The 16763-nt window shown below is 63.9% G+C and overlaps 4 protein-coding genes across 5 annotated transcripts in view; 2 read left to right on the top strand and 2 right to left on the bottom strand.

Moving 5' to 3' along the window:
• Positions 1-28: 28 nt before the first annotated feature.
• UBA52 (ubiquitin A-52 residue ribosomal protein fusion product 1) lies at positions 29-14768 on the bottom strand. Of its 2 annotated transcripts, none has more exons than XM_069878225.1 (5): positions 14763-14768; positions 1601-1720; positions 1129-1215; positions 933-1035; positions 29-169 (listed from the first exon to the last, which is right to left on the bottom strand). In XM_069878225.1, the coding sequence occupies exons 2-5, from the start codon at positions 1701-1703 to the stop codon at positions 76-78; spliced, it is 387 nt and encodes a 128-aa protein (XP_069734326.1). In that variant the 5' UTR covers positions 1704-1720; positions 14763-14768; the 3' UTR covers positions 29-75. The 2 variants fall into 2 exon arrangements, with proteins under 2 accessions (XP_069734326.1, XP_069734324.1); XM_069878223.1 differs by lacking the exon at positions 14763-14768 and adding an exon at positions 2021-2101.
• On the bottom strand, positions 3010-5958 carry KXD1 (KxDL motif containing 1). Its single transcript, XM_069878220.1, has 5 exons — positions 5824-5958; positions 5217-5317; positions 4967-5119; positions 4501-4547; positions 3010-3446 (listed from the first exon to the last, which is right to left on the bottom strand). The coding sequence occupies exons 2-5, from the start codon at positions 5309-5311 to the stop codon at positions 3211-3213; spliced, it is 531 nt and encodes a 176-aa protein (XP_069734321.1). The 5' UTR covers positions 5312-5317; positions 5824-5958; the 3' UTR covers positions 3010-3210.
• Positions 6369-13502, top strand: FKBP8 (FKBP prolyl isomerase 8). The gene is made up of 9 exons (XM_069878157.1): positions 6369-6405; positions 7051-7329; positions 7504-7673; positions 7832-7920; positions 8394-8611; positions 8686-8858; positions 8969-9046; positions 11915-12052; positions 12687-13502. The coding sequence occupies exons 2-9, from the start codon at positions 7065-7067 to the stop codon at positions 12771-12773; spliced, it is 1218 nt and encodes a 405-aa protein (XP_069734258.1). The 5' UTR covers positions 6369-6405; positions 7051-7064; the 3' UTR covers positions 12774-13502.
• A 133-nt stretch (positions 14769-14901) lies between the features above and the next one.
• Positions 14902-16763, top strand: part of ELL (elongation factor for RNA polymerase II) — a 56438-nt gene continuing 54576 nt past the window's right edge. Inside the window, exon 1 of the mRNA XM_069878258.1 lies at positions 14902-15082. Within this exon, the coding sequence (XP_069734359.1) occupies positions 14948-15082 (135 nt within the window). The 5' untranslated portion in view covers positions 14902-14947. The remainder of the gene's footprint in view (positions 15083-16763) is intronic.

Raw genomic sequence — 16763 nt, 5'->3', positions numbered from 1 at the left:
CCCAAAAAAAACCCCAAAACCCAGCGGGGCAGGAGCTCTGCGCTGCTTTATTGGGGGGCGCGGGCCGAGCCCGCTCTACTTGACCTTCTTCTTGGGGCGCAGGTTGTTGGTGTGGCCGCACTTCTTCTTGCGGCAGTTGACGGCACGGGGGTGCAGGCGAGCGTAGCACCTGGAGAAGGGGGGGGGGAAGGTCAGCTGAACCCCCTTTTCCCCAAGGAAGGGGCTCCCCGCTCCCGTTTCAGCAGAAAAAGGGAGCCCCACCCCACAGGGGAGCTCCTCTTCCTCGATATGTGGGTCCTCAGCCCACCGGGGGGGCCCATTTCCCACAAGAAGGGGGTCCTGCTCTGCAGAAAGAGCCTGGTTTCCGCAAGAAGGGGGTCCTCACCTCACAGGGGAGCCCATTTTCTACAGGAAAGGGGTCCTTACCCCACAGAAGAGACCCATTTTCCAATAAGGGGGTTTGTCATCCCATAAGGGAATCCCATTTCCAAAAGAAAGGGAGCCCCATTTCCAAAGGAAGGGGGTCCCCACCCCACAAGAGAGCCCATTTCCAAAGAAATGGGGCTCCCCACCCCACGAGAGCCCCCATCAGCTCTGGGAAGGGGGACTCTATGCCACATGGAAACCCTGTTTCCACGGGAACAGGGTCCCCAGCACAGGGAAGGACCCATTTCTCCAAGAAAGAGGATCCTCACCCCAGAGGGGAGCAGCGTTTCCCTCGAGAAGGGGGTCCCCACCCCACAAAGCCCATTCGGACAGCAATGGGACCCCCACCCCACAGAGAAGGCCGCGTTTCCCTGAGAACAGGATCCCCACTGCATGGGGGGAGCCCCATTTCCACGGGAAGGGAGTCCCCGTTCCCCTGGAGAGCCCCGTTTCCGTGGGGAAGGGGGTCCGCACTCCTCAGGGAGCTGCGGGGACGGGGGCCGTACTTGCGGCAGATCATTTTGTCGCAGTTGTACTTCTGGGCGAGCTGGCGGAGGGAGGGCTCGATGATGCCCCCGCGCAGGCGCAGCACCAGGTGCAGGGTGGACTCTTAAAAGGAGAAAGAAGCGTCACAACAGGGCCAAGCACTGCCAAGGAGGCCTTGATGCCCCCTCCCGAATCACCCCGGGAAAGCCGGGGTACCTTTCTGGATGTTGTAGTCTGCCAGGGTGCGTCCATCTTCCAGCTGCTTGCCTGCGAAGATCAGGCGCTGCTGGTCAGGCGGGATCCCTGAAAGAGAATGATGGTTTGGGTCGGAAGAAACCTCAAAGTCCACCCAGTTCCACTCCCTGCCGTGGGCAGGGACAATTCCCACTGGATCAGGGGCTCCAAGCCCCATCCAACCAGGCCTTGAACCCCCCAGGGATGGGGCAGCCACCCCTGCTCTGGGCAACCTGGGCCAGGGCCTCCCCACCCTCACAGCAAAACATTTCTCCCTAAGATCTTATCTCAATCTCCCCTCTTTTGGTTTAAAACTGTTTCCCCTTGTCCTGTTGCTACAAGCCCTTCTAAAAATGTTATCCTCCTTCCTTACAACACCCCTTTGAATAAGGAGGCACAGAGAAGGGCAGCGATGGCAGGAGAGGAGGCAGCAGCTCCCCAGTGCCTCCAGTACCTTCCTTATCCTGGATCTTGGCCTTGACGTTCTCAATGGTGTCATTGGGCTCCACCTCCAAGGTGATGGTTTTGCCCGTCAGCGTCTTCACGAAGATCTGCATCTCGGCGCTCTCGGCTTCTGCAGGGAACGGCGGCCGCGTCAGCCCCGCCGGGCGCTCAGGGGAGGCCCTGGGCTCCCCGTTCCCCCCCGGGCTCTGCTCTCCCTGTCCCCTCTTTACCACAGGCCTCCAGGTCCCCGCCAGCGCAGGCCCCGAGGCCTCCCCCGCCCCCCCCCCCAGCACAGGCCCCGGGGCCGCCATTCCCTCCAGGGCCTCGGGGTCTCAGTCACCGCATTCCCCTCGCCCCAGCAGAGGCCCCGGGGTCCTTCCCAGCCCCCCCCACCCCTTTCTCACTCCCGGGATCCCGGCCCCACGCGCACCCGCCGCCTCGCTGCGAGAGAGAAAAGGGGAGGGGGCCGGAACCGGAAATGCGTCAGAGCGGGGAGGCCCCGCTCCTTCCGGTGTGACAGTCAGTGAGGCTCTAGGCCACGCCCCCTCGGGAGCCGGGAGCTGCTCCAGACCCATAGCGGAGTCTCTTGCCCCACAACTGCTCCAAAGCAGCTCCCCCAGCAGCTCCAAAGCTCTTTCCCCAGCCCCACAGTGGCTCCCCAGCCCCTCCAGCAGCTCCAAAGCTCTTTCCCCAGCCCCACAGTGGCTCCAAAGCTCTTTGCCCAGCCCCACAGTGGCTCTCCAGGCCCCCCAGCAGCTCCAAAGCACTTTCCCCTGGCCCCCCAGCAGCTCCAAAGCACTTTCCCCAGCCCCACAGTGGCTCCCCAGCAGCTCCAAAGCTCTTTCCCCAGCCCCACAGCTGACTCTCCTGCCCCACAGCAACTCCAAAGCAGCTCCCTCAGCCCCACAGCTCACTCCCCTGCCCCACAGCGGCTCCAAAGGTCTTTCCTCAGCCCCATAGCTGACTCTCTTGCCCCACAGCAGCTCCAAAGCAGCTCCCCCAGCCCCACAGTGGTTCCCCAGGCCCCCAGCAGCTCCAAAGCAGCCTCCCGGTGCCCCCCTGTCCCCTCCCATTCAAGCACCCTGGTGGATCCCACAACTCCCCGAGGAGCCGGGGGGACCAGCAGCCGCTGTGGATCCATGGACACAACCGAGGGAGCCCAGGGTAAGAAGCTGAGAGGCCGGAGAGAGCCAAGGGGATGCCCAGGTGAGGCGCTTTGCAAGGTGGCAGCCGGCACGAGCCCATTGGCAGCTTGGAGAGATCCACCAGGAACTTAGGGTGATGGACGTGAGCCTCACAGCCAACATTCTGTGTGAAACACCCACCCCCAGGCCCCAAACCGGCTCTTCTGTGCCAAAGTCTCTGTTGAAGGTGGGGTTCTGCCGCTCTCCCGATCACATAAAAAAGGACGGACACGTGTTTGAAACCCACGTTTTACTGATTCCCCCCGCCGTGAGCTGCGGGGTCGGCGCTACGGTGGCAGTTTGGAGGCAGAAGGGACCCTTCTTCACTCGGCCATTGCTTCTAGTGACCCTCGCCTCCCTCGTCCCGAGAAAAGAGACACACAAATATAAATACGGGATAGAAAGTCCTTGAGGCCAAGCAGCGGGACCCCTTGTCCTAGTCCAGGTCGTTGGCCGTGTCTTCGTCTGTCAGACTCTGTCCGTTCACGGCCGGCAAATCGTACTGCCCTTGGGAGAGATCCTCAAAATCCTGGCTCGTGGTGGGAGAGATGATGTCCGGGCTGGTGTCGCAGGACTCCGTGCTCTGCTCAGAGGTAGCGATGGTCGTCGTCGTGCTCTTCGGGACGGGGTCGAAGTCGTCATCGTCTTCCAAGATGGGAGATTCGTGGACGTCTGGAAAGGAAGGTGTGAGGAGCTGATAAGAAGGTTTGCCTCAAACACAACTGCAGATGGGATTTTGTCAAGTCTCCAACTCAGCCCTCAACGCTGAGGGCTGAAGGGGATCCCTAAGGAGAGGAGCTGACGAGAAACTAGTTCTACCAAAGGTGGGGGATTGTCTCGTCTACAGCTCTTGATGGATGAAAAGGGAGGAAGGGGAGCTGTCTCCTGTCTCCAGCCCCAGTTCCCACCCCAACGCAACCCTGACTGCTGACAGAATATCTGATAAGTGACCACAGAAGAAGTTTTATGGGGCTTCTCAATCCCCAGGCCCTTTTCCAGACCCTCCCAGAAGGCTTGAACGAATCTGAGAATCCCTGTGCCAAATGGGAGGACCCTGGAGAACTGGGGCAGATAAAAGTTGACCAGTTTGGCTGCTGCTGCTGCTCTTTCTGCTCCCTCTTCCTCCCTTCCATTGCACCTTGGATCAACTCCATCTCCAGCAAAGAAGAAACTTCCTCGCTGGAACTCTGGGGTGGTCTGCTCTTTTTCCATTTCTTTTCCTTTTCTCTTCCGCTTTTCTTCGTTTCCTGACACGTTCAATTACATCATAGTTTGATTCCTTGCTCAACAAAGCGCCTTTATTTCTCACGTTTCTCATCGCTTGGTGTGGCTGCACCTTTATTTGCCTCATGGGAACCTCAGATCTGTGTCAAACCAGGCTTGAACCCAGGGGTTCTCAGGCTGGTGCTTGACAGAAGATGCCAACATCAGCTTTGGTGCCGCCAGGGTCGAGGTGCAAAGAGACAATTTGCTAAGTTCCAACCCTAAATTTTGCCTTCTTGGAGCAGCAGTCGATAAAAACCCAACCCCATGGAAACAAGTGGCCGTTTGGGACTTCCCGCAACCACGTCTGATATCATCGAGAAGCTCTCCAGGCTTTTAGTGCCTGGATGTCTCATCAGCTCCTCCCGACTCCCAGGAGACACCTGGCGTGTCCTTAGGAAACGGGATTCTTGGCAGGGGAAGGAACCCGATGGAAGCGGGTGCGTCGGGATGGATCACTCACTGCTGAAGGCCTCCGGGTACTGCTTGGCCAGCTTCCCTTTCAGCGTCCTAGGGAGGAGAGAGCGAGCTGAGTCCCCGGGGAAGCCGAGAGATCCGGGGCTGAGCTGCCCCAGCGGCTCCCTCCGCTCTCCAGCGTGCACGGACGACATAAACGAATCCCCAAGGATTTCTCGGGCTGCAGGGCTCCCTCCCCGACCCACCCCGTGTCCCATGGCCAACCCTCCTAGTGCCCCGAGGGAGCGTGGATCATCCCGACTGGAGCAGAACAGAGGAATCCTAAAGCCCTGGCCTCCACAGCTCCTCTCCCGCTGCCTCCCTGCATCCCCTGGCCACACATTTCTCCCTTTCCCACTATTTTTTTCTGCTAAACCCACGCTGAGCTCCCACTTGCACACCCCAGCAGCCCGCCCGCACCCCGATGAGCCGACCCCGATGTTCCCGTCCCCGTCCTCATTCCCGGTGCCCACCGGATCCTGCGGAAGATGCTGTCCAGGTCCTTCTTCATCTCCACCAGCGTCTTGGTGTGGTGGAGGAAGCGCTCGCTCATCTGCTGCATCCGGACGCTGGAGAGGTTGTTGAAGTTGAGGAGCATCTCGTTGGTCTTCTCGAACCGATCCAGCCTGCGGGCGGGAAGCAGATGGAGATCGGTAAAGGTCCCCGAGAGGCTCCCCGGTGCCGGTACCGGGGTCCCTGCGGGCCGGTTCTCCCGGGACTCACATGTTTTTCTGGGCCAGGATGATGGCGTTGACATCCTCGGCGTTGACCATGCCCAGCACCCGCCCGCAGAACACCTGCGAGGCCGTGGGCTCCATCGCGGCCTGCGGGAACCGAGAGCAGCTCAGAACCGGTAACTAAGGCCTCCATCTCGTCCCCCCCCCGCGCCGTGCCGCCCCTCCTGGAGCCCCGTGCCGCCGGTACCGGGACTCCCCACCTCTCTGCACGGTTTTCGGGTGGCCCCCTGCGCCCCAGACGCCGGTACCGGGTCCCCGTGCCCTCCCCAGCCCCGGTACCGCGGCTCCCCGCCCCCGTGCATGGATTTGAAGCGGCCCCACGTCGGTACCGGGGTGGCCTCCACCCTTCCGTGCTGCCGGTACCGAAACTTCCTCTCTCCCCGCTGCCTCGCTCGGTTTTGGAGCGGCCCCACGCCCCAACCAGGGACTCCTGACAGGCCCCACCTCCCGGTACCGGAGCCGCCCCGCCCCTAGCCGCCGGGCACGGTGTTGGGGCGGCCCTGCGCCGGTACCGGTGCCCCCTGTGTGGGTGCCGAGGCTCAGGAGAACCCTTGGGCCCGTCCCGGTATCCCCGGTTTCTCCCCCTTACGCACCTAAGAGAGCGACCCCTCCGCTTCACATGCCGGGAGCGGCGGCACCGGGGCGGCACCGGCGGCCGCTCCGCGCTTCCGGGTGCGAGGGCTGGGGGAGGGGGTCACGCACGACGCGTGACGTCAGCACGCACGCGCGTCACCACGCAAACCCGGAAGTAGCGGCGGGCGGTGAGGAAACAAGTGCCTCTTCCCCTCTCTCCACACACGGGGCCCCCGCGCCCATCACCGACGCCGCTCCCCGCAGTCTCCGCCTCGCCGGTTCCTCCTTCTCTTCCCCGCCATCCCGCGGCCCCTTTAAGGCCGAGCCGCGTCCCCGAGGACGAGCGGCCGCTTCAGCCAATGGCGGCGGCGCGGCGGGAGGCGCCGGGCCAATGGGAGCGGGGGGCGGGGCCTGCGGAAGCGAGGGGGCGGGGTCAAGCCGTATAGGGGCGGGGCCAACGCCGACAGGAGGCGCGTTCGGACCAATAGGAGAGGCGAGGGGCAGGGACGGACCAATGGGAGCGCAGGGGGCGTGGTCACTGACCGAGGGGGCGTGGTCATCGCGGAGGGGGCGGGGGCACCGGCAGCGGGGCCGCGGGACAGGTGGGAGCGGAGGGGGCTGCGGGACCGGGGAGGGAACGGGGAGGGGTGGGGGGAGCGAGAGTGCGGGGAGCCACCGGCACCGGCCAGGGCCGTGTGTCCCTCCCGGGGCCCGACTCTACCGGTGCCTCCCCTGCAGGGCCCGGTTTTCCTCCCCGGGGCTCGATATTCCCGGTCCCCCCACCCCCGCACCGGGGTCCGGTATCCCACCGCGGGCCCGTTCCCTGCCCTGCAAGGCCTGGTGCCTCCCGTTCATCCCCCCCAGGGACCCGGGGCCCGGTTTCCCCCATCCCCTGCAAGGCCCGGTGTCCCCGGGTTCACCCCCCCCCAGGCCCGGTTTTCTCCCCGGGCCCAGATTTTCCTCCCTCCCAGATCCCGGTGTCATCCCCGTTCCACTCTCCCCCGCTCCCGGTGCCTCCCCTGCGCTGCCCTTGCTCCCCCATCTCCTCCCCCTCGGGGCTCGGTGTCCCCCACCCACCCCAGGGCCAATCTTCCCCCTCGTTCTCCCCAGCCCCCAGGCTTCTCTCCCCAGCCCCCAGGTTTCCCTCCCCGCTCCAGAGGGCTCAGGCTGCCGGTGGCCTCGTCCCATGTCCTGTCCCCCCTCCCCGGTGAGCGCAGCCCGGACCCCGCTTCTCTCTTCCCCTCCAGGCTGCTCCGCCGCGATGGCTTCCAGCGGGGAGGAACCGAGGAGCAGCTCCCCAAGCCGGGCAGGCCCCGGCACCGAGCCCACCCCGATGCCTGACGCTGCTCAGCTGGACACGGGGGAGGATTTTGAGGTCCTGGAAGATGAGGAGGAGGAGGAGGACCTGAGCGAGCTGCCACCGCTGGAGGACGTGGGCCGGCCAGCGCCGCGGGAGGACACCCAGCCCTCGGAGCCAGGCAGGGGCGACGCAGCCGAAGACCCCCAGGAGTGGCTCGATGTTTTGGGTGAGAGCCTGGGGAAGGACAGTGCTCGGCACATGGAGCCTGACGGGCTTCCCTGTGGCTCTGCTGGTGCTCCCTGCACCACGCCGGGTGGCTGGGAGCAAGAGCAGAGCAGTGGGAGAGATATTTTTCATTGCCGGCCCTGGGCTGATGCGTCTCTGGCTTCTCCTTTCCCAGGGAGCGGGTTGCTCAAGAAGAAGACGCTGGTGCCGGGCCAGGGGGTGGACACGCGTCCCCGCAAGGGCCAGGACGTGACCATCCGCCTGAAGGCCACGCTGGAGGACGGCAGCGTGGTGGAGGAGAACCCTGCCCTCACCTTCACGCTGGGCGACTGCGACGTCGTGCAGGTCAGGGCTGGGATAAAGCGTGCCGGACATTGTTGCTGGCTTGGTTTCCCCCTGCAGAGCACGCGGAGGGGTTGTGGTTGGTGATGTCCCCATTTGTGGGTCAGAATTGGTCCCTCTGCCTTTGCTTGTGCTCCTCCTCACGCTGTTGTTCCCTGTAGGCTCTGGACCTGTGTGTGCAGCTCCTGGAAATGGGGGAGACAGCGCTGATTGTGTCAGATGCAAAGTACTGCTACGGCGCTCAGGGCAGGTGAGCAGCAGGAATCACAGAATCATAGAATCACCAGGTTGGAAAAGACCCACCGGATCATGGAGTCCAACCATTCCCATCAATCACTAACCCATGTCCCTCAGCACCTCGTCCACCCGTCCCTTAAACCCCTCCAGGGAAGGGGACTCAACCCCCTCCCTGGGCAGCCTCTGCCAGTGCCCAATCACCCTTTCTGTGAAAAAAAGATGCGGGGTGGAGCAGGATGGCCCCAAAGAGGGTTCTGAAAGCTCCTGGAGGCAGCCCAGCTGGTGATCCCTGCGTTCATGGGCAGGTAGACCCAGCTTGCTCGCCACGTGCTGGATCCTGGGGCAATGACATTCATCGCACCCTGTCCCGGGGAGCTTCCGTTGCTCGGAGTTCTGGGCCACGGTGCTAAATCTCTGTGGCCCCGTGGCTGGTAGAACTGGGAGAGGTGGCAGTGGTGCCGCAGCTTTGTGCCCCTCGTTGCACAGGAGCCCTGACATCCCACCCAACGCGACCCTCTCCCTGGAGGTGGAGCTGCTGGCGGCTCAGGACGCACCAGACCTGGAGCTGCTCAGCGGGAAGGAGAAGATTGAGCTGGCCAACCGCAAGCGGGAACGCGGCAACTTCTTCTACCAGCAGGCAGATTATGTGCTGGCCATCAACTCCTACGACATCGCCCTCAAGGTTATCGGCTCCAGCTCGAAAGGTACCCGCTCCCTCCCCAGGCCAGAGCCACCTGGGGTCCCTTCCTGCTGTAACCCGGGTCTGGGGTCTTTGCAGTCGACTTCAGCCCAGAGGAGGAGGCAGAGCTGCTAGACGTGAAGGTGAAATGTCTGAACAACCTGGCAGCTTCTCAGCTTAAATTGGACCATTACGAGGCAGCCCTCAAGTCCTGCAACCTCGTCCTGGAGCACCAGCCAGGGAACATCAAGGCTCTCTTCCGAAAGGGCAAGGTGAGGCTGGGCCCGCGGCAGGCGTTGCCGTTCCTCCTCCATGGCAGGCGGAGGGCAGGGATGAGGGACAGACCTCAGCCGTCCTGCTCAATCCGTACCACACCTCCTAGGTCCTGGCTCAGCAGGGCGAATACAGAGAGGCCATCCCCATCCTGAAGGCGGCGTTGAAGCTGGAGCCTTCGAACAAGGTACGTTCGGTTCTGTGCCGCCCGCATGTCAGCAGGATGCTCTCCTTTTTGCCGTGTCCTGGCAAACCTCAGCGTTCCCCGTGGAAGGCTGAAGCCCCCATAGCTGTTCCCGGCTTCCTCCGTGAACGGAGGTTGGAAACAGCCCCCCGGGCCTGGGAGCGTTGTACCCCGTGGTGCCGTGTCTGAGCTTGGCTGGGCTGCTGGATCCTTTATCTCTGTGTTGTGAGACTCCCTCTTTGCCCTTTGGTCCCTGTGTGCAGTCCTGGCACCTCCAGCTTCCCCGGGTGGCTCCAGCGCTTCGTGCCGCGGGAGCAGGAAGTGGAACAGAGCCCGGTCCCCACAGACTCGCTCAGCAGCCCGGAGCGTGATTCACGGGATGACGGGAGCAGCCTAAACCTCGGTCCAGCGCCCAGGCCAGGGCGAGCTCTGGGTCAGGAATTTCCTGTTGGTTAATGATCAGCTGCAGGCCTGGAGCCTCAAGAGAAATCAAAAGCCAGGGCCAGGAAATGGCCCCAGCAGGAGTGAGACTGGGCAAGAGGCAGGGTAGTGCTGCCTGTGCAGGGCATAGAGTCATGGAATGGGTTGGGTTGGAAGGGAACTCAAAAGCCCATCCAGTTCCACTCCTGCCATGGGCAGGGACACCTCCCACTGGATCAGGGGCTCCAAGCCCCATCCAACCTGGCCTTGAACCCCTCCAGGGATGGGGCAGCCACCCCTGCTCTGGGCAAGCTGGGCCAGGGCCTCCCCACCCTCACAGCAAAACATTTCTCCCTAAGATCTCATCTCAATCTTCCCCCCTTTCAGCTCAAAATCGTTCCCTTCATCCTATCCCTGCACTCCCTGATCAAGAGCCCCTCCCCAGCTTTCCTGGAGCCCCTTTTCCATACTGGAAGCTGCTCTAAGGTCTCCCCAGAGCCTTCTCTTCTCCAGGCTGAATAACCCCAACTCTCCCAGCCTGGCCTCCTACGGGAGGTGCTCCAGCCTCATGGCAGGGGGCTCACTTACACACCCAGGCTTCAGTCCTTGGGTCTGTCGTTTTATCCACTTCTTTCCTGGGAGTTTCCCCAAACTGGGATGATTTGTGTTGCGATCTGGTGCCCAAAGGCCGCAGGGAGGATGAGGCCCTGTGAAAGGAGGTGATTGGTGGCCCCACAGCACTTGTGGAGCTCGTGCTGCAAGAGCAGCTGTGAGGAAGGCTGAGCAGGATCCCCGACCCTTCGCTTCCCAGCGAGGCTGGGGTGGGCAGCCGTGGTGAGGGAGCAGCACAAGCCATGCCGGCAGCACCGGCAGCGGCTCCCCCTGCGTCACTGCTCATCAGCCCATTCGGATGAAGCTTTTAATTGAAGAGGGGTGAAAAATCAAAATGCCTGGCAGTGACGTTACCACTGAAACCACAAGTACAGCAAATTACTGACCTCTCCGGCTGGCTGCCGGGGCTCCTGGGGAAGTGGCAGCGCTGCTCCAGACGGCAGCGTTCAACACGCCTTGTTGAGTCACGGGCTACGGCTACCGGTGGTGGAAACAGACTCAAGAAACGCTGGGGTCCACCTGCCTCAGATGTGGGAACCCAGTCAGCCGGGGCTGTTGGCTCCTTTCAGCATCACAGACCATCAGCCGTGGGCTCCCTTCTCCTGACCTCTCAGAAATGCATGTGCTGAGAGCAGGAGATGCCAACCTTTATCCTACACCTGTGTGGCAGCCCCGGTGAGCTCAGGGGTGCCTGCAGATGCTTTGTGGCTTTGCCCCCTCAGGAAATCCAAAGCCTCACATTCAAAGCAGCGTTGCCCAGTGTGGCGTGGTCTGGTGAAGTCCTGAGTAGGTTCCAGATGAGCACGGCATGGTCTGGTGAAGTCCTGAGTGGACTCCAGATGAGCACGGCATGGTCTGGTGAAGTCCAGAGCGGGCTCCAGATGAGCACGGCATGGTCTGGTGAAGTCCAGAGCGGGCTCCAGATGAGCACGGCATGGTCTGGTGAAGTTTTGAGTGGGCTCCAGATGAGCACGACATGGTCTGGTGAAATCCTGAGTGGGCTCCAGATGAGCACGGCATGGTCTGGTGAAATCCTGAGTAGGCTCCAGACGAGCACGGCATGGTCTGGTGAAGTCCAGGCCAGACACCGGAGGAGCCAATCTGAGCCAAAGCCGGTGTGGGTTGCTGGTGACACTGGTGACAGTGTTTTAGGGAGGCATCAGAGCCACCTGGAGCGTGGCATGCCCAGCAGAGGGCACAGCACGGTCATGGTGCCTGAGGGCTGTGTCACCGCAGCCACCACGATGTCCTTCCTGCCACTGTGGGCTCAGGGATGGCTGGCGGTGTCATCCTTCTTGCTGCTTTTTGGGAGGCTGGAAGCTCGGTATGGGACACGGAGCTTTCTCTGCCAGCGCTCCCTCCAGCCACCGCTGCCGCTTGGCACAGCTAGGCAGGTACCAACACGCTGCGGCTCTTGCTGCAATTCTGCTTCAGACCAGGCTGAGTTTAAGCCCTCTTTCCCAGTCTGCTTCCAGACAGAAAAGGGGGAGAGCTCGGGAACATCTGTCCTGGAGGCAGGAACTTTTCTGTCTCAATTAAAGGATAAAATCCTTTTCCTGATGTCTGGCATCAGCCCTGGGCTCTGCTCCACCACTGCCAGGCAGAGAACCGCTTGGGTGGCCTAAAAGGATGGAGCGGCGCTCAGAACCGTGGGGCACCCGGCCGGGGTGTGCGATGCCAGCTCGATGCAGCCCCTCGGCGCAGGCCAGCGGGGCAGGATGAGGCCATCGGTCACCGCAGCTGGATCCGGTGGCGCTGGCCCCGTGGTCCCCATCCCCTCCCCTGCGCCCCAGGGACGGTGCGGGATCGGTAACCGCAGCACCGTGCTCTCCTCCCCAGACCATCCACGCTGAGCTCTCCAAGCTGGTGAAGAAGCACGCGGACCAGAAGAACGTGGAGACGGAGATGTACAGGAAGATGCTCGGGAATCCCAGCGCCGCCGGCACCGTGGGGAAGTGCAAAGACAAGCTGTCCTGGGTAAGGGCTGGCGCTGGCCTTCTGGGGGGTGGCACAGCGGGTAGGGGTCACCCCTAGGGTGGGGAGCACTGGGCTGCACGCAGGGGACGTGGTCCTGGCTCCCAGATCCCTGTGGATCGCCACAGCCTGCTCCCAGGCCGGGGAATGCTGCTGTGCCCCTCAGAGTGGGCTGTGTCAGGGCAGTAGGACTGCGGGCACCGGGGGCGGCTGCGGCAGCCCTGCCGGGAACACGGTGATAGCTGTGGCTGCGCTCCTGGCTCTGCCCGACAGATCCCGGCGATGCCAGCTGGAGGGTCCGGGCTTTGCTCTCGGCTGCTGCGCTCAGGAGCCCGCTGGCTGCGGCGGTGGAAAGCGTTGTCAGCTGGGCTGGCGGCGGCACACGCTGTCCCTGCGGACGTGCCGGCCACGCGCTGGGCAGAGCAGACGCAGCACTTGCCTTTTTGGGCTGTGTGAGCTTGGGTGTGCGTGGGGAGCTACGTGCTGCGCCCCGGCCCCGTGCCAGCGCAGGCAGGGCTGCACGTCCCCGCTGCCGGCGGGGCTTACGGCACGTCCCTAATGTCAGTGGGGTTCCTGATGTCAGTGGGGTTCACGGCATCCCACACACCCCCTTGTCACCTCGCTGGTCTCTCCTCAGTCCATCCCCTGGAAGTGGCTCTTCGGCGCAACAGCCATCGCGCTCGGCGGCGTGGCCTTGTCCGTGGTCATCGCGGCGAGGAACTAAGGATGGCGGCGGGGCGGCTCTGCGGCACAGGACCTGCCTGCGCCAGGATGTGCCTCTCTCCCACCGAGGAGCTTCCCTGGGGCTCCACCGACCTCTCCCCACGGACTCGCAGTTGCAGAATACGGATGCTTTCTCTGCCAGAGGTGCCAGATCCCCCTCCGACATCCCCCCATCTCCCTCCTGGCGCGGGCAGGGTGCAGTTGTAGGGACGGAGCAGCAGGCAGAGCAAAGACCCCCGGGTGTCCTTCCTGCAATCAGGGGCTCAGCTTCCAGCCCCGAGCACATCGGGGGGTGCGGGAGCTCTGGCACGCCGGTACCCGGTGGCCATCCCCGGCACCGGGGTACGGCCACCGTGGCAGAAAAGGCAGGGAGAGGCACGTGGAGGGAAGCCGCGTGGGTAGGAACGAGCGCAGTGGTTTCTGTGGCTGGATGCAGCCGCGGGATGGGAAGCGGTGCGGACGTGTCCAGCTGGATTCCCCTCCTCGGCATGTCCTCGAGCACGCAGTGCCCAAAGGATGCCAAAGAAACCCGCGGCGGGAGGGATGTAGAGGGGAGCACGGAGACCTCTCCCAGCGTCCTCGTGCAGCTCCGAGCTCTGGGGGTCCCTCTTTGCCCTCTGCAGCCCGGGGCCACCCCCGCGCTGCCCCAGCCTCTGCTCCCAGGGGGGCTGTCGCACTGTTCTCCTGCCCCAAACCGACTGAACTTCCCAAATAAAGGACAATTCCTTCACTCCCAGACCTGGTCAGTGCCAGCGCGGGGCAAGGGGGACACTTCTCTCAGCTGTACCTCTCTCTTGCCGCACATCTGTGGCTGCAGGAGATGCCAGGACCAGCTTCTTAGTTTCATAGAATCGGGAGGTTGGAAGAGACCTACTGGATCATAGAGTCCAACCATTCCTATCAATCTGGGGGGAGGATTTTTCTGGACTCTGAGCCACAGCAGCAGGGGAGCAGGATCCACCATAGCCAGTATTGCTTGGCTCTGGAGGGCCCTGAGGAGAGGGGAACAGCACCCTGGGGTGGTGGCAGCCCCTGGGCTGGGCAGGGGGCACCCAGGCTCTGCCTGGAGGGGAATACGGAGCCCACGGGCCCAGTCAATGAGGGCGGGGAGGCATCCAGGGCCCACAGGTCCTGCCTTGGAGGGAAACATGGACCCCATGGGCCCTGCCTGGTGGGGAAAACTCACCTTGAGGGAGGTGGGGTTATGGGTGACAAGGGGACACACGAGCCCTGCTTGAGGTGGGACAGGTTCTACAGGCTCTGCCTGGAGGGGGGTGCACAGCGCTGCGTGCCCTGCCTCGGTGGGGATGAGGAGGCCCACGGGCGCTGCTTGAAGGGGAAAACGTTTGCGTGGGAGGACAAACCCAGGTCTAGGGGCCCTACCTTGGTGGGGAAAACACAAAGCCCACAGGGCTTTCTGGAAGGGACAACGAGGGAGCTCCTGAGCCCTGCTTGAGGGGTGAAATGTGGAGCCCATGGGCCTTGCCTCACGGGGGAACCCAGGGTCACAGAGCCCTGCTTGGTGGGGAAACATGGAACCCACGTGCCCAGGTAGAACCTGGGGCTTCCAGGCCCTGTTTGGAGGCCTTGGGGGGCACCTGGGTTGGACACTGGGACCTCCAGGCCCTGCCTGGGGCCGGGGTGGGGAACATGGAGCCCCTGGGCCCTGCCTGGGGGTGGAACCTGGAGCCTCCAGGCCCTGCTGGGCTTGGGGTGGGCACCCGCGTGGGAACCCAGAGCCTACCCTGTGTGCGGGAGGCAGCCAGAGGCTACAGACCCAGGAGAGGGAACCCTGGAGCCCCCCCAGCGCTCACACCGGGGCCGCCCCCCCACCCCAACCCCGCGGTCCTCCAGCGCCCTCCAGCTGCGCGAACCACCCTGCCCGTCATGCCCCGCGCGGGGCTCATTTGCATAGCCCCGCCTCCCTTCCCCGATCACCCAATCAGACGCGCAGGCCGGCGGCCGCTGAACCAATGAGCGCGCGCGCTGCCCGCCGCCTCGACCCAGCAACAGGCGCGGCGCGTGGGCGCGGCCGAGGGCTTTAAAAGGAGGAGGAGGGGGCGTGGCTTTCAGGGAGGAGGGGGCGTGGCTTGAAGCTCATGAATAATGCATGAGGGGGGCGTGGCCTCGGGCGGCCCCGGCGGCCCCGGCGCGGAGGGGGAGACGGGTCCCAAGATGGCGGCGCTGCAGGCGGAGCGCGGGTACGGGCTGTCCTGCGGCCGCCTCGGCCGCGGCACCCGCGTCTCCGTCTTCCACGTCAAGCTCACCGAGAGCGCCCTGCGAGCCTTCGAGAGCTACCAGGCCTGCAAGGTATGGGCCAGGCGGGGGATGGGGGGCGTACACCGCCGTGAGGAGGGCACCGGGGGGGGGGGGGCGCGCCACGAGGCCCCGGTGGGAGCCCCGGGGGGCGGTAACTGAGGAGGGGGGATTGGGATGGGGGAGCCGGTCCCCTCTCTGATGGGAGGGGAACCCGGTCCCGTGTCTATTTGAGGGGGGGGACACCTGGCTCTGTGTCTGTTTGGGGGGATAGGGGGCACCCGGTCCTGTGTTGGTTTAGGGAGGGGAACACCGGGTCCCGTGTCTGTTTGAGGGGGGGGCACCCGGTCCCTGGTCTCTTGAGGGGGGGTGCACCCGGTCCCGTGTCTATTTGTGGGGAGGGAAACACACGACGACGACACACACCTGGTCCCTGGTCTCTTGAGGAGGGGGGCACCCGGTCCCTGGTCTCTTGAGGGGGGGGGCACCTGGTTCCGTGTCTATTTGGGGTGGGGGGGGCACCCGGTCCCGTGTCTGTTGGGGGGGGGGCTCATGGGATTGTGGGGGGGGAGACCCGGCTCCTCACAGGATGATGAGGGTGAAATGGGGGCTCTTCACAGGATGGGGCGGGACCCGGTCTTGCTGGGTGTATGAGGAGTAGGGGGGCTTCTGTCGGGATGGGGGGGGCATCTTGTCTCTGCTGGGGGTGGGGAGCTTCTCCCAGGGTGAGGATGATGATGAGGGAGTCTCATGGGATGGAAGGGGGGGGGTGCCCAGTCCTGGCTGTGCTTGGAGGGGCGGGGGGAGGAGTCGGGGGGCTCCTCACAGGGAGGGAGTGGGGGTCCTGTCTCTGCTGGGAGTGGGGGCTCGGCTTCTCTGGGGGGGACACGACACGACCCATGGAGAATGTGGGGGCAGGCCTGGCCCTGTCTGTGCTGGGAGGGCTCCTCATGAGATGGGGGGGGGAACAGCCCTGCCTCGTAGGGGGTGGGGGCTTGATCCTGCCTCTCTTTTGGGGGGGTCTTGTCTCGGGATGGGGAGGTGGGAAGGGGGATGCTCACGGGATGAGGATGGGGGTTGGACACCCAGTCTTGCTGTTGCTGGGTGTGTGTGGAAAGAGGGGGGTGGCCACAATGGAATATGGGTGAAATGGAGGAGGGGGGGGCAGTCAGCGTGACACCTTCCCCGGTGAGGGGGCTCCTGGCCTCCCCTTCTGCCTGGGAGACCGGTGATCCCACTGGTGTTTGAGGGGCCCTTGTGCCCCCCCTGCCGTGACCGGGGCTTTGATCCTCCAGTAAATGTCTGAGGGGGCCGGGAGGTGTTGGTGAGGCCCCCCCCCCCCCCAAGTAACTGCTGGGGGGACCCTGATCTCCCTCTCATCCCCCCCAGATGACTGGGAATGGTAACTGGGGTCTCAGTGCCTCCTCCAGTGGATGCTGAGGGCATGGAGGGGCTCCCAGTGTCCCCTCCAGTAGATACTGGGGCAGGGGGGCACTCCTGGTGTCCCCCTTGGTGGATGCTGAGGGGGCTGAGCTCCCCCTGTCCCTCCCAGTGGGTGACTGGCAGCCACCCCAGTCCCCAAAATTGCCGGGGGGGGGCATGAGACGTGGGTTTTCAGGCCCTGGGGACCCCAGTCTCATCCCGGGGAGCAGGATGTGTCCCTCCCCGGTGCTGGCATCTCGGATTGGGGGGGGTCCCTTCCTCCCTGCCCGCCAGTGTCCCCCCGGCGCAGGGA

This window comes from Phaenicophaeus curvirostris, chromosome 28 (genome assembly GCF_032191515.1).
Source record: "Phaenicophaeus curvirostris isolate KB17595 chromosome 28, BPBGC_Pcur_1.0, whole genome shotgun sequence".
Lineage (NCBI taxonomy): Eukaryota > Metazoa > Chordata > Aves > Cuculiformes > Cuculidae > Phaenicophaeus > Phaenicophaeus curvirostris.
The sequence above is the reverse complement of the archived record's forward strand: the minus strand, read 5'-3'. Positions and strand labels throughout refer to the sequence as shown.